Source organism: Trichosurus vulpecula, chromosome 2 (genome assembly GCF_011100635.1).
Source record: "Trichosurus vulpecula isolate mTriVul1 chromosome 2, mTriVul1.pri, whole genome shotgun sequence".
In the NCBI taxonomy this organism is placed as follows: domain Eukaryota; kingdom Metazoa; phylum Chordata; class Mammalia; order Diprotodontia; family Phalangeridae; genus Trichosurus; species Trichosurus vulpecula.
In genome coordinates, this window is record NC_050574.1 from 296,991,744 (window position 1) to 297,006,749 (window position 15,006).

At 34.9% G+C, this 15,006-nt stretch overlaps 1 protein-coding gene across 1 annotated transcript in view; it reads left to right on the forward strand.

The window, feature by feature from the left end:
- The window catches only part of DPP10 (dipeptidyl peptidase like 10), a 97,298-nt gene extending 85,242 nt beyond the window's left edge, over positions 1 to 12,056 (forward strand). Inside the window, exons 15-19 of the mRNA XM_036745895.1 lie at positions 5,733 to 5,832; positions 6,061 to 6,119; positions 6,232 to 6,304; positions 8,616 to 8,689; positions 9,937 to 12,056. Coding sequence (XP_036601790.1) covers positions 5,733 to 5,832; positions 6,061 to 6,119; positions 6,232 to 6,304; positions 8,616 to 8,689; positions 9,937 to 10,074 — 444 coding nt within the window. The 3' untranslated portion in view covers positions 10,075 to 12,056. The remainder of the gene's footprint in view (positions 1 to 5,732; positions 5,833 to 6,060; positions 6,120 to 6,231; positions 6,305 to 8,615; positions 8,690 to 9,936) is intronic.
- Positions 12,057 to 15,006: the final 2,950 nt, after the last annotated feature.

Genomic DNA, 15,006 nt, shown 5'->3' on the forward strand with positions numbered 1-15,006 from the left:
CTTTAAAGGGAGGATGTTTCAAAAATAATAGAAAATATGAAATTTATATTTTACCAAAAAAGAAAAATTAAAGGCAAAGAAAAAGAAAATAATAGGAGCTATTCACTGATTTGCTAGGATAAAGTTTGACAGAGTAGCCTTCAAAATTTCAAGTGTGAATGATAAGGAGGGATATGTGTGTGTGTGTGTGTATGTGTGTGCGTGTATGTGTGTGTGTAAAAATAGGAAAGACAGTGAAGAGACTAGGTTCTGGGGGGATGATTGAGTTTAGCTTTATCTATACTGTGTTAGAAATGACTGTGTAACATAAATGGAAATACTCATTAGCCAGTTTATAGAGCTGGAGAAAGGTTAGCACTAGGAATATAGAGATGTAGAGTTAGAGGTGAATCAAGCAGCATTAATGTCATGAGAGTAAATACGTAATTGGGAAAGAAAATGCAGGCACGTAGACAGAAAAGAGCAGAAAAAGACCAAGGATGATAATATTTTGCAGCAAGGTAGTGGAATCATATATTTAGTGGATTAAAAGAAGAAAATAATTCTGTAAAAGAAACAATTATAGTAACTTACATGCATAAGTACTTTAAAGTTTATAAAATACTTTCTAAACAACTCTTTGGTGTAGAAAGGATAACACATATTGTTAACCACATAAAGACGAGGAAATGAAGAGTCTGAGTGGTTAAGAATCTTTGATCTGGGGGCAGCTAGGTGGCACAGTACGTAGAGCACTGGCCCTGGAGTCAGGAGGACCTGAGTTCAAATCCAGCCTCAGATACTTGATACATGTACTAGCTGTATGACCTTGGGCAAGTCACTTAAACCCAATTGCCCTGCCAAAAGAAAAACAAAAAAAAAAAAGAGAGAGAAAAGAATCTTTGATCTAAGAGATTAAGAATCTTTGATTGAGTGACTGTTCCATTGTTCTCACAGTGTCTCCTGACAAGTTCAACATTGTTTTTACTACACTATGTTATTTTAGAGAGAGGAGGCAAATAAGGATAATAGAGTGCCAGGAAAGTTAGTGAAGACATTGATCAAACAGTATCATAAACTACAGAATGGGCAAGGATACTGAAGCCGCAAAAAGAAACCAGTATTTGGTATCCATAAGAAGATGTAACAACAGTGTTAATTGTGGCTACTGTGGCTGTGTTAAGGCCAATAATACCAGCACATAGGAGGGCTGCTAGCACACGTTCTTTGATCTGCTTTTCTAAGGAAAGCAACTTTAAGGGGTTTACAGTCTCACTTTAATTAAACATACATATATCATTCACTTAGTTCAGGGGAAAAAGCCAGCATTCTGAGCTTCAGAGCAAATACAAACAGAAATTATAAACAGAGAAAATATAAACAGAGCAAATAACACAAATCAACAGACAAGCTTCTAACTGTCTGACCATAGCATAACATACAGAGTTAACAAAGAGGGAGAAAGGCACCAACATCTGAGTTTTCAAAGCTGGGGCCGGGGCGGGGAGCGGAGCCCTTAACAGCTACCCAGAGTGTCCACACCAACACTCTTCCAATGAGTGAGCCCCAAACAAAATGCTAACTTCAGAGTATATATATATACTTCTTCAGGGTCAGAGCACTTCATATCTCTTGAGGGCTTCACACCTCTAATGACCTAACTAGCAAAAGGGTGTGGGCCTTCCTACAAACAAAGGCAAGACTCAATCAAAGGCACTTGATTGTCTTAGTGCTAAGAAGCACTCCAAAACAAAAGACAACAAAAAGTCCCACTTTGTTTGCCATTACAGAGGACAAGAGAGAAAAGTAAAAGGTGTCCTTTTATTTTTTCTTCTTAATTAGTTAGTCATGTAAAACACAGAAGAGTTAAGAAATTTCTTTTACTAATTAGGGAGGGAGGGAGTAGAAGTATTGTGTTCCATGTGGTTATAAGCTTCTGAATAGTACTTTGATTAGATTTGAAATGCTGTTTTTAAATGAATAAGTATTTTTAAGCACCTGTTATGTAGCCCTAGATTTGCTAGACATGGTACACAAAGGCAAAAATGAAAAATTCTCTACCTTCAAGGAGCTCACATTCTATTGGTAGAAACTATTATATACATAAATGAACACTAAATAAAGATGGAGTAATGGGGGTGGGGGAATAGTACTAAAGCTGATACATTCAAGAAAGGCCTCTTATAGAAAGTGGCATGTAAAGTAAGCTTTAAAGAACTCAAGAATTCCAGGGAACATTTTAGTTATTTTAAGAACTATGTATTGAATATTGCCTGTATTCTTAGAAATATTATAAATAATATAATATTTTTATACCTTACTAATAATAAATTTATCAGTAGATACTTTTGGTAGCTGTGAGGTCCTTGCAAGCAGAGAATGTTTTAATTGTTTCGTTTTGTTGCTTCTTTCATTGTTTTTCTTTGTATCCAAAGTCCTTAGCACAGTTCCTGGCATTTCAGAGATTCTTAATAAATACTTGCTGAATGGACTCTACTCACCAGGTACACCTGAGAGAGGTTCAATCAAACAGCCACTACAGAACCTAACATAGGGCTGAATAAATATCAGGCCATAATTAAAATTCACAGTTGTAGAGCTTTATACGGGATTTTAGAGATTATAAAGTACTTTTCTCAAAACAGTGTTATCAAGTAGGTAGTACGAGTAGTGGTTTTCTCATTCTAGAGATGAGGAAACTGAATCTCATAAAAGTGGAGTGACTTAATAGCATATGTCAAAAATGGCCTTATCTCAGGTTACTTGGGTAATTTAGTCCTCTCTCCATTAAAGATATTTTGTTGAATTGAGTGAGCAGAGTATATAATGAATTGATGTCTTCAGTCTTGTTTATAACAAGGTGATATAAAAGGGAACCATTCTGTCCAAACTTTTACAGGCATAATAATTCATTGATAAAACAATTGCAAAGTTTATGAAGATGGGGCAATCAGTATGAACATTTCTAGTGTGGCTTAGCGGGAAAATTGAAGTTTCTAAGAATCTAATTCACAGAGACAGTGAAGGATCATTGATGTGAATGTTGGGCCAGTTCTTACAGTTGAGCAAACTGTTTTTATGAAGAAATCTCTGGCTGACTGTCTAGAAAATAACTTATCAAATTTTTCTATCAATCCAGTCTGATCAGTGAGCAAACAGCAGAGCTTCTGCATTGTCAAAATAGTCTGATTATATTTGCTTATTTCAATCACCTCATAAACTTAAATAAGACCATGTATTCATAGTCACACATCACTGAAACATGCACAAGAACACAGTGTTTCACTGTATGTTGTCTGTTGGCTTTAAAAAATAATAATATTTGATTCAGCTGAGTAAAATAAAGCCATGAAATCTCTTCTACAATAACATGTTTCCTTCACCTATGTTAAGATCACCCATGATTACTTGAGAGAGGCCATCACAGAGATAATTATGTTAAATGATTTTTATATTATTGATATCAAGTAAGGCATGAAACAATTTCACTTAATATAATTTAACAAGGATTTATTTATTTTGCCCCTACTCTTTGTAAGAGCTTGCTATGCTGGTGATGCAAAGACAAAACAACAGTATAATCTACCTAGGAGCTAACATTCTTCTGAGAGCTACAGTATCTACAGAGAAAAGTAAATACTTAGTAGTTTGAGAATCAAGAGAGCGTGAATACCTTGGGACTTAGGAAAGATGTATTGTAGGAGATGGCCTATGAGCCAAACTTGAAAAGGATGACCGCTTGAAAATGTTGGTCAACACTGTCACAGAATTGCTAAATGAAATTCAAACAGAAAAGGTATTCTTTACATAGAGTGAAGCTTTGCAGATGTTCCAACTTAAAGATTGCATGAACAGAAATGAAATAGTCCTTGTCCTCAAGTGGCTTAATTTCTATGGTAAATAAAATGTTTACAGATGAGTAAATGTTAAGTAATAGAAATTTAATTTCAAGAGGAAGAGTACTCAAAACTGGTGGCAGTTTTGGTGGGGGTGGGGGTGGGGGTGGGGGTGGGAAATTAAAAAAGGCTTCATGTAGGAGATTGTACCTTCGTTATGATTTACAGGAAGCTAGTGATTCTTTGAGGTGGAGGCAAGGAGCGTCTTTTAATCCACATTCAAATTCATAAATAAGTAAATATACCTTTCCTGGACTAATATGTGTACTAAACATGTTTGCTAGTAATTTTCAAGTCTATATAAATGGTATAGCTAATAAAAATCCATTTTAAAATGTCGTAGAATTTATAGTAGCTCTGTCACATTTTCCCCCAAATTGAAGTCTGCCAACAGAACAATTACTTATATCAGAGGGGTCCATGATTTTTTTCTCTTAATGTTCAGAAGAGATTCTTATTAATTGATCTATAATAAGACTATCTAATGCTTTGAGTATTTCTTTTATGAAAGATTCATTGGGTGGAGAATAGGGCATAGACAAGTGACATTCATGATGATAGGTGTGGAGGAGTTGTAATATGCACCACCGGAGGGAATACCTTCACCAATGAAATCATTAGTCCATCAAAGTATAATGGACAAAGGTAATTAAATCAGCTATACATGCATAGCTGTTGTTTGGGCAATTGTCCAAATGGCCAGTACAACTTCATCACAACCAAGAGACAGACTTTTTTGAAAATTTAAATTTGAATTTAGAAACTAGAGTTTGGCCCCTTATTCTAGTCAGTTTCCTAAGTTTAGGTCCCAAGTGCTCTAATTTTATATATTCACAAAATCTAATCAATTGAAGAAAATAAAATCAACCATAGGAAAGACATACATTTTAAAGTGTTTTTGTTTTCAGTCCTCTCTCTATTACCTCATTTTAAAAAGGAGTTCTTTTGCCAAGATTAAAGTAAATAAAGGCAGTATTTTGAAGTCCAAATATTTGTACTTGATTTATTGTAGCTAAGAAACTATAACAAAAATTCCAGTTTGGTAGCTTTAGTATCTATAAATGCTAATATACTCTATTCCATAAAATTATATGTATCCACATTTTTAAAAATCCAAAAGTGAAATGTGAGATGTAAAGCAATGATGTAGATGTTAAAAAAAACTTGCCAAAACTCATATCTAAACCAAATCTGCATTTTTTAAATCAAGTTTTGCCTTATTTGACCATATAGCTAGAACCAGATTAGGGCAAATAATGAATTCCCTGAAATATTACAGTGAGGCTGTATGCCATTGTTCAGAGCCCTAGAAGAGTTCTCTGGGAATGACCTTCAAAGACAGCTTATATGCTATTTGAAGAAGGAAGCCACATCATTTAAATCTTCACAATTCCTTCTTTTTTACTCCAAATTGCCTTCTCCCAATTTGCCAGTCATAGTAGTCAGCAGATGAGTGTTTGGAAACCTTTTGGCTACTTCCTAAAATCAAAGCCAACCCCTAGAGCAGAAAGAAATTTGCTATCCCTGCTGAAATATATAGAAACATATTTAATAAAATAGACTAAAAAGCTTAATGACTAAAAGTCTACCACCACATAGATGCCTTTAAAAACTAGTTAGAAAATATTCAAGGTATAAAATACCAATATCAGAGAACCTTTTTAATATATTATAAATATTGCTCTGTCCAAAATGGTTTGATGAACTTTTGCTTGGAAAGAGGGGGTATAAGATAGGGGATGGAGCATATGACTTCTCAATGTTATTTTCAGTTTGGACATTCTCTGAAACATTTATGAAAGTATTCAAAAATGATAAATGCAATTAAAATATGAAATATATTATTTGGTTTCCCAGGGCTATGGTGGATATATCGCATCAATGATCTTGAAATCCGATGAAAGATTTTTTAAATGTGGATCTGTGGTTGCACCAATTACAGACATGAAATTGTACGGTAAGTATCTCTTACAGTGTTATCTCATGGGAAATATTAAGTTTAATAAAATTCTTATGAAATACAGCTCAATTGAGTTCTATGATTATGTGTTATGAGACTGTTTTCAGCCACTCTAATTTAACCAAATTCACCAAAGCATGAAAATGAAAAGTAAATTTTAGATTGAAGATACCAAGATGAGATAGATCCTAACTGATTCTCTCATTCTTGTCTCCCTTTCTGTAGCTTCAGCTTTTGCTGAACGGTACCTAGGCTTACCATCTAAGGAAGAAAGTACTTACCAAGTAAGTTATTTGAAAACAGGGAGAGAAAATGGTGGGTTTTATATTGAAAATTCAGTCATTTTGCATACATACATACATAAATGTATGTATGTATGTATATTTTTCTTTATAGGCATCCAGTGTCCTACACAATATTCACAGCTTAAAAGAAGAAAATTTATTAATAATTCATGGAACAGCTGACAGTAAGTATTGCATTGGCCACTGCTACCTTATGGCTACAAACTTCATACAAGTAGGTTTATCTATGGAAATGATTGAAAGGCCTTTGGAAATGTTCAGAAAGGGAGGTCAAGGACCAAGGTCATGGTAGTAGCAAGAGTAGGGGGAAGAAGGAGAGAGGAAAAAAGAGTAGAGGGGAAAAAACAGAGGGAGAGAGAAAGGAGGGGAGAGGAAGCAAGAAAAGCAGAGAGACGAGATAGAGAATGAAGCCTGAACTGAATTAAAATAACATCAACATTTCAAAACATTTCTCATCTGATATCTCAGCGTGGAATAAGTGGAAATTCAATTCAAATAAAAATGTGAGAATTTGATCAGACCTGAGTAATGCTATTGAGGATTTAGAGTTGGGACACTGGTCCAACCCAGGCTTTGTCACTTACTAGCTACCTATGAAACATTCTTACAAAGTCACTTAACCTCTCTGGGCCTTATTAAGGTCATCTGTAAAATGGCTTTCATAGTTCCTTCCAGCTTGTGAATCTATAATCCTATGAGCCTAACCATCATACTATAGATGAAGAATAGTAATACAGAGAAGAGCAAGATTGCCCAGTTAAATATTATCAGAGATAAGACCACAATTCAATCTTACTGACTTTCAGCCCAGTGTTCTTCCCCTAATTTACCAATTCAAAATTAATTTACCTATATTTCCCCACATGAGGCAGACTAGTAAAGTGGAAAGTGAACCACATTTGGTGCCTGTGAACCTGAGTTCAGATTCTCATTCAATCACTTTACCTCAGACCAATCACTTGACCTTTTTGCATCTGCGTTTCCACAGTGGTAAAATTAATGGATTGGACTAAATAACCTTGAAAGTCCTTTCCAGCTCTAAACTATAATCCGATAATATTAATCAGAAATTGTGTAGAATAACCCTTGCATGAATGAATATATATATATATATATATATACATATATATATATATATATATATATATATATATATATATATATATATCACATATGTAATATATATAACAAGATAGAGACACATACACCCACACAGAGGGAAAGAGAAAGAGTTGAGCATACCTACATCATGTTTCAGTATGATTAATCGCATCATAGAATTATAGAGGTGTCAAGGATCTTAAGATTAATATGGTTGCATTTTCTATTCCTCCACGAATAGAATGTAAGCTGCTTGAGGGAAAGGACTATTTTACCTTTAAATCTCCAGCAACTAGTAGAGTGCCTCACAGATAGTAGTCATTTAGTAAATGCTTGCTGGATTGAACTATATAGCATATTACGTAGTTATTAAATAATACTAGAAATAAAGATAATCCTTCCAATTTTAATGGTGTTTTATATTTTTCAAAGCATTCATCTTTACTATACTACATATTAATCACTCTGCAAGGTTGATAGAGCAGGTTTATTAGCACCATTTTGAAGGTGAGAAAACTGGAGTCCAAAGATATAAAATTACTTGCAGTAGTGGGCAGCTAGGTGGCACAGTGAGTAGAGCACTGCCCCTGGAGTCAGGAAGACCTGAGTTCATATCTGACCTCAGACACTGGACACGCTTACTAGCTGTGTGACCTTGGGCAAGTCACTTAACCCCAATTGCCCTGCCTTCCCCCCTCAAAAAAAAATTGCTCGCAGCAGTGTAGATAGCTATTTAGTGAGAGAAACCAAGTATCCCAGTGCCTAGATTTGTACCCCGTAGCACACTGTGTCTGACTTCAGTATTTCGTCCCCAATGTTTAGGCAAAAGGAGGAACTGAAGACAGAAGGGGACAAAATATAAGAATAACCACGATAATCCCTACTAAATATTTAGTCCCTGAATAATAGAAAGTTTACTCTACATTCTCAACATGGGGGATTCTTTTTAATTTAAAATAATAATTCAGGAGGCCATTATCTAAATGAGACTGAGCTCCAGTAATCCTATGTAAGTAATAGGAGACTGGATATGCTTTGTTAATGCTGAGACAAACATTTCCTGTGTTAAATATTTTAGTGTGGTTTTAAAATGTTGTGAATAATTGTAAATGATAAATGAAATGAAAAATCACACCAAGTATGCCAGGCACAGACTGCAGAGGCATGACTGTAGCAGCTGTTTTCTTTTATAAGTCACAGCTCAAAGATCAGTCCCCTAGACATCTCATGAAAATCCAAGTAACATACATTTTAAATGTGGTAAACATGGACATGTAAAAGCCAAGTTCACAGAACAGAGGATCTCTAAAGATACAGGACTGTGCCTAGGAAAATATGTTGTCTCTAATCCATATATATATTTTTCTCTTACAGCAAAAGTCCATTTCCAGCATTCTGCAGAATTAATCAAACACTTAATAAAAGCTGGAGTGAATTATACTATGCAGGTGAGATAAAACTATAGATAAGTGAAATTTCCTAAATGAGATCTCATTTAATTGTTTCCCAACTACAATATTTACCTCTTTAAGGATGTTTGGATATTTCTTTGGTCATTACTGGGCTTTTATAATTTCTCCTGGTTTAATAAGCCCTTTAAGTGTATAAGGACCATTCGGGCCTTCCAAGTCCATTAAGAAGTCCAGTTACCACATTGAGCTGCATGGCTCCTTTTAGTCAGTCCTTTGTGCAGACCTGTATCCCAACGAATGGATTTCTTTTCTATTGAGTAATATTTTTCATGGAACAATAAAATTTAGGGAGCTATCAATGGAGGAGACATCCTAAACTATGATGGATCAGGAATTTTGATACTTTTATATTTAAAGGACCAGTTATTTCACATGGTTTGGTGCTTTTTCTCTTTCTTGCCAACCTTTTCTCACCAGCCTAAAATCACAGATTTGGGGTAAAGTTGGAGGGGAGAGGAAGACAATGGCATAATCTAGTTTAAGAGGGAGCATCCTGGCACTGTTTGAAAAAAAAAATAGCCCTGGCTCTGGAGTCAATGGTCTTGAGTTTGAATCCATCCTATGACATTTATTATCTAAGTGGCCTTGGGCAAGTCACTTCTGACTTGAACTTGGGTTTCCACATTTGTAAAATGAGGGAGTTGGACTAGATGGTCTCTGAAGTCCCTTCCGTCTCTAAGTCTATAATTTTATGCATTATTTTCATTTTACTCTTCACCATTGTCTGTTCCTAAAGTCTTTAAAAAATAAGAAAGCCAAAGAAACAAACAAGCAAAAAATGACCAAATATGTTTGATGCCTCCAGGGTTAATCGTTGTGCATCCTGGTGATTCAGTCTAGTGAAGCTTGCTTTGAGGGAATTTTGTTCTTTCAAATAATAGCTGACATTTTTAGAGGACATTAAGGTTCACATAGTACTTCTCTTAGTAACAATATAAGGTACACAGCATAATTATCACAATTCCCATTTTAGATGTGAAGAAACAAGTTCAGGAGAGGAGAAGTTATTTGTCCTAACCTCATGGGACATAAGTGTCAAAAGGTAGAACCTGAATCTAAATCTTCTGATTCAAAATCCAGTGTTCTCTCCATCTCTGCCTGTCAATGGGACAGAATTCTCCATTGCTACAATACAACAGATCTTTAAAATTTTGGAAAGTAGGAAAAAAATAGAGACTTAGCTATCTTAGCCTGTCATTTTTATTTTCTTTTTCCTTTTCTAGGTCTATCCAGATGAAGGCCATAATATTGTATCTGAGAAGAGCAAATATCACCTTTACAGCACAATCCTCAGATTCTTCAGTGATTGTTTAAAGGAAGAAGTGCCAGTGTTACCACAGGAACCTGAAGAAGATGAATAGAAGGAACCTAATTTATACAGAACTGAGGGAGATTTTGAGGTTCAATGAAACCGAAACATGACTGTAATATTGCAGATTCTGCAGAGGTTCAAGGGCAGCTAAAGGAGAGGACACTGGAACAGCACACTCAAGAGACAATGAGCTAATAAACTGGAATTTGAATACAAAAGTCCAAACATACTGTGTTGTCAAGGGGACAAAATCTTTCCCTTTGTGAAAGGTCAAGCGTGGGTTAATGTTTCCTGGAAGAAATTAGTTTTACATAAAAGTAGGGGTAGTGCATGTTTTCTTCTGTTACCTCCCTATTTGTTCTGTAAGTAGGAACTCTCATTTTAATTTTGATAGCCACTTTCATCTTTGCATCTAATGCACAACCTATCCTAAATATGACAGTCCCTGATCTCCCAAGGGTGAGCTGCAAGCTAACACTTTACTGTAATGTTACAATAAGTGCAATTCCTTCACTGTCTACTATTACGCATAAGAAAAAAAAAAACATTCAGTTAATAAAGGACACAGTATTTTAAGTAGTTTCTGTTTAAAAGAAAGAAATATTGGGTGGGCCAAACTACTTTAGGTAGAACACACTCAATTTAAATATTTTCCAAATTTCAGTTGTTTGCTAGCAGATCACATATCTCTACACAATGCACAAGCATATGGATACATATGGATACACGTATGTGCAAACGAAGATCTACCCATTTTTCACTGTAAAATAACTAAAGAGATCAGCTTTTTTATTGAACTACAGCAGTGACTCTTTTACAAACTAGAATGGATGCATTGTTTAACAAGCCAAATATGGTAATATATGTATACATATACATAGCTGTATTTCCCCAATTCAAATTCTAGCTATTGTTTCCTTGGAGAATGTTTGGGTTGTATTTTGGTATTGTTTTCAGTGGTTAATAGTTTTCTAGTTGCACTTTAATTTTGAATATACCTTGTCACATGTAAATTAGATACACAAATATTAAATTATAGTTTCAGATAAAGGAATTTTGTTAACAATGCCATGCTACTGAGTACTATTTTGCTCTCCTAGAAGAGGAGGTTTTGAATAGCTGGTTCTTAGACTCCATCATCTCAGTACAGAATCAGTTCTGATTTTCATTGTGGAAAGCACATGGCTGGAACAATCTATTTGCCTGTCCTTATTTAGTATTCCATGCTTTCCCGTTAAGTCTGTTACTGTTTAATTTAAACCCTCTTGGTGAGACTGAGACAGGAGATATTTTTCATTCGTTGACCAAGCAGTTCATAACAGGTGATATTGCTATTTAATTTGAGTTGAAGGCACAAAATTGCATCAATTCATTTGGCTCTGATGCTTTACAACAGAAAATAATTGACAATGCAAAATAAACATGACTGTATGAAGTCAACTTAAGTCCTGGAGCTATTAACTATGGTGACTTAAGTCAAATATAGCATCTGTTCCACTTAACTTTAGGTAACTTCAAGGTGATGACTGAGAGTATTGAAACTGCTGAAGAGTTCAGACACAAGAAGGTGATACAACGTGTTTTGTTAACCCTTAGTACAGGCTGGATTTGCATGAAACATCTGGAAAGGAAAGCAAAAAGCCCAATCTATTGCCTACATGTTTAGTTTTGTTTGGTTTTTCCCAAGAGGATACTGGGTTTGTGGAACTATCTAGGTTGTGTAGAAAACTATGCTGATGATCAACTGAATTGTTCATTTTTCATCTGAATACTTTAGAACTCTTGTAGACACTGCCCCCAGAGCATTCACTTCTGCATTACAGAGTTATATGAAACCTCTGTCTCCAAATGCCCATTTCAGGTTTCCTTCAAGAAACTAAAGAGATGGATGGATTCTTTTTTTTTTTTTTTAACAAAGTAAGTTGTACTGTTTAAAGAAGAAAGTTTTGCATATTTTATTAAGATGGAAAGTTCTTTTTAGGCTGAACTGAGATTCACCTGAAGCTTTTTAATCAATATTTTAATCTTCAACCACCAGAGTTTTTTATGATGCAAATAATTAAGCTGTCTGAAAGATGTCGTTTTATTGGAAGTCTATTTGAGTAACATTTAAAAATATTTACCTTTTACTGTTTAGCATTTCTCTTGTTTTATTATTATCAATGTTTATCTATTTTTCAATTAATTTAATACAGTTTCTAATGTGCAATGACATCTTGTCTGGAAGCCACTTTGACCTCAAACACTCAATACACCTAAAAGAGTGACATGCTGTTAACCAAGAAATAATAAGATGCCATGGATGACACTTCTTGACACTGATGAGTAGGACATTACAGATATGGACAGAACTCACTGACATATAGTCATCAATTACTAAATTAAATCTCATAATTGGATTTTCCCCTCATCCAATTATGCTGTCATACCATCCACCTTGCTATATTTATTGATGGACTTATAGAAGATGTTTCCATCAGAAAGTTGGTCTGGTGTTTTTTAAATCCTATGTAAGAATGATTAGTCCCAGACAATAAAGTACCATTTTTCCTTTAAGAAAAAGAAGAAAACCAGTTTCAGGAGAAAAAAAAAGGGTCCTTTATGACCTGATGGAAAGTATGAATATTTGACACTTTGTCCTAGAAAAAGAAACAATAAATTAAGAGATTATTCTGGAGAAAGGATCTCTGCATATGAGTTCCCACTGCTCCCTCTCAGATGACAATATCTATTCTTCAAAATAGAAAAAAAAATGGGAAATTTGTATGGTCAATATAGGCTAATTTCAATTATTGAAAACAACAAAAAAAAAGACAGTCTTCTTACAAATTGTGTGGCTAAGCCAGTGAGTGCATCCACCTATGGTTCTTAGTTCTAGGGTGCCCTACATACTAATTCTGGGGAACTTCTGGAAGGCTGGCTACGAAAACATGACTTGCCCAACGACATTCATAGATTAAAGTTTGAAAGAGTGCATACATATGGCTTAAATTCACACATGGAAAATCCCAGATTCATTTTTGAGTTCTGATGTGTATAATGATTCCTTTGTTATGAAATTTTCTAGCTATGGGTGTCACATGCAGGTTAAAAGGAAAAGCATTAAGAACTGAGTGATTTCAACTGTAATTTTGCCATCTATTGCTAGGTAGACTCTTGCTAAGGGCAGCTTTTAATTAAATTTGCCATGTTTGAAAGGTGGTTTCTAAAAAGTCATCTATCATATACCTGATGCTTTAAGGAAAATGTTGACAGTAGATCATATTAAAAAAATAAAAATAAAACACCAAAAACTTTGGATTCACCCCAAACTACGTTCCACAGCTTTAACCAGAGCAACACTTATTTACTAATCCCACTGAAGAACAGAACCAAAAACAATCTCTAGTCTTTTGACACCAATGAGAGATAAATGTTGACACTGCCTCTGGAAGTCCAAAAATATGGCTGTCGATGTGACAGGTTCTTTCCACCTCGTCTTCTGTGGCCATATTTTTAAAACTGGTTTTGAAAATTATCATGAGACAGGAAATACTAAAGATAAAAATCTTCTTGGAGCTAAGTAGTTGTGAACTTCTGATGGTAAATGACAATTAGTGAGGATAATCTCTGAAATTAACCCAGATACAACATCATCGCCCCACCTTTACAAGAAGGCTGGGAATGGAGCAGGGATAAGAGAAATGAATCTTCTCTAGAAACAACAAAGGGCTAGTTCTTGCTTTTAGTTTTAAGTAGTAAATATATCCTAGGGAGGTGCTGGAGGTACAGAGAATTTGAATGCCTTTCCTAAAATCAAAGAGCTAATAAAGTTAGAAGTGAAATTTGAACCTAAGGCTTCCTTACTCCAAATCCAGAACTCAAGCTGTTACCCTACTCCATGATATAATTATAACTGACATTTCCATAAGGAGACCTCACAACAACCCTGTCATAAATATATTACTTTATCCAGTTTTCCAGTGGGAACGCTGCAGCTCAGAGAGGCAAGGTGACTATCAAGGTAACACAGTTAAGTCCCGATTAGTGTGAATGATAAGTGCCCATAAAGTTATCACATTCAAATTCACATTGAAAAGTTCCTTTGGATTGAAACCAGTTATCATATTTTACATAATTATAACAGTACAAATTTGAATACATATGACCACTTAATGGGATTATTCATTCAAGCTAATTAGGACCTAGATGTAAGTGATATAAGTCAGTAGTAGAAGTCATGTCTTCTTACTCTTCGTCCAGAACACTTTCTGTTAAATTAAACCTGCCTTAATCATCGAAGGATGTTAAAGACATGAAGATAAGTATGCCTGAAAGTAGGGAGGGGGAGAGGAAAGGGAGTGAGAGATAATCTAATATCCAATGTGAGAAAATTCATTCATTCAATCAATAATCTTATATTAAACACCTACATAAGATAAAATCCCATGGGTCCTGTTTTTGTCATTAAATCAAAAAGATATTTGATGAATCCCTAATACACAAACACACACACACACACACACACGCACGCACACAATTCTCTTCTAAATACTGTGAATACAATCAAGTATGACCTACAGCTGCTTCTAAAATAGCGATTAACACAAGAAAATATGCTTAAGTGCCCAAAAGCACAAGGTATTATCATATGAACACTTTGTCAATTAATCAATAAATATTTATTAAATTCTATGTGCTAGGCACTGAGATGAGTGCTAAGGATGCAAATAAAAAATTAAGTCATTCTCAGCTATTTAAAAAACATATATTCTAATGGTAGAGAAAATAATGTTCATATATAGGTATATATAAAGTATATATGGAATAGCTACAAGGAAACCTCAGAGAGGAAGTTACTCACAACTGTTTGCTGCTGGAAAGACCTTCTTCAGAAAGGGCTATATAAGGTGAATCTTAAAGGAAAGGAGAGGTTCTGTGAGGTGAAGGTAAAAGTAAAGGTAAAGAGGAAGAGCATTGAGGCAGGGGGCACAGTCAGTGA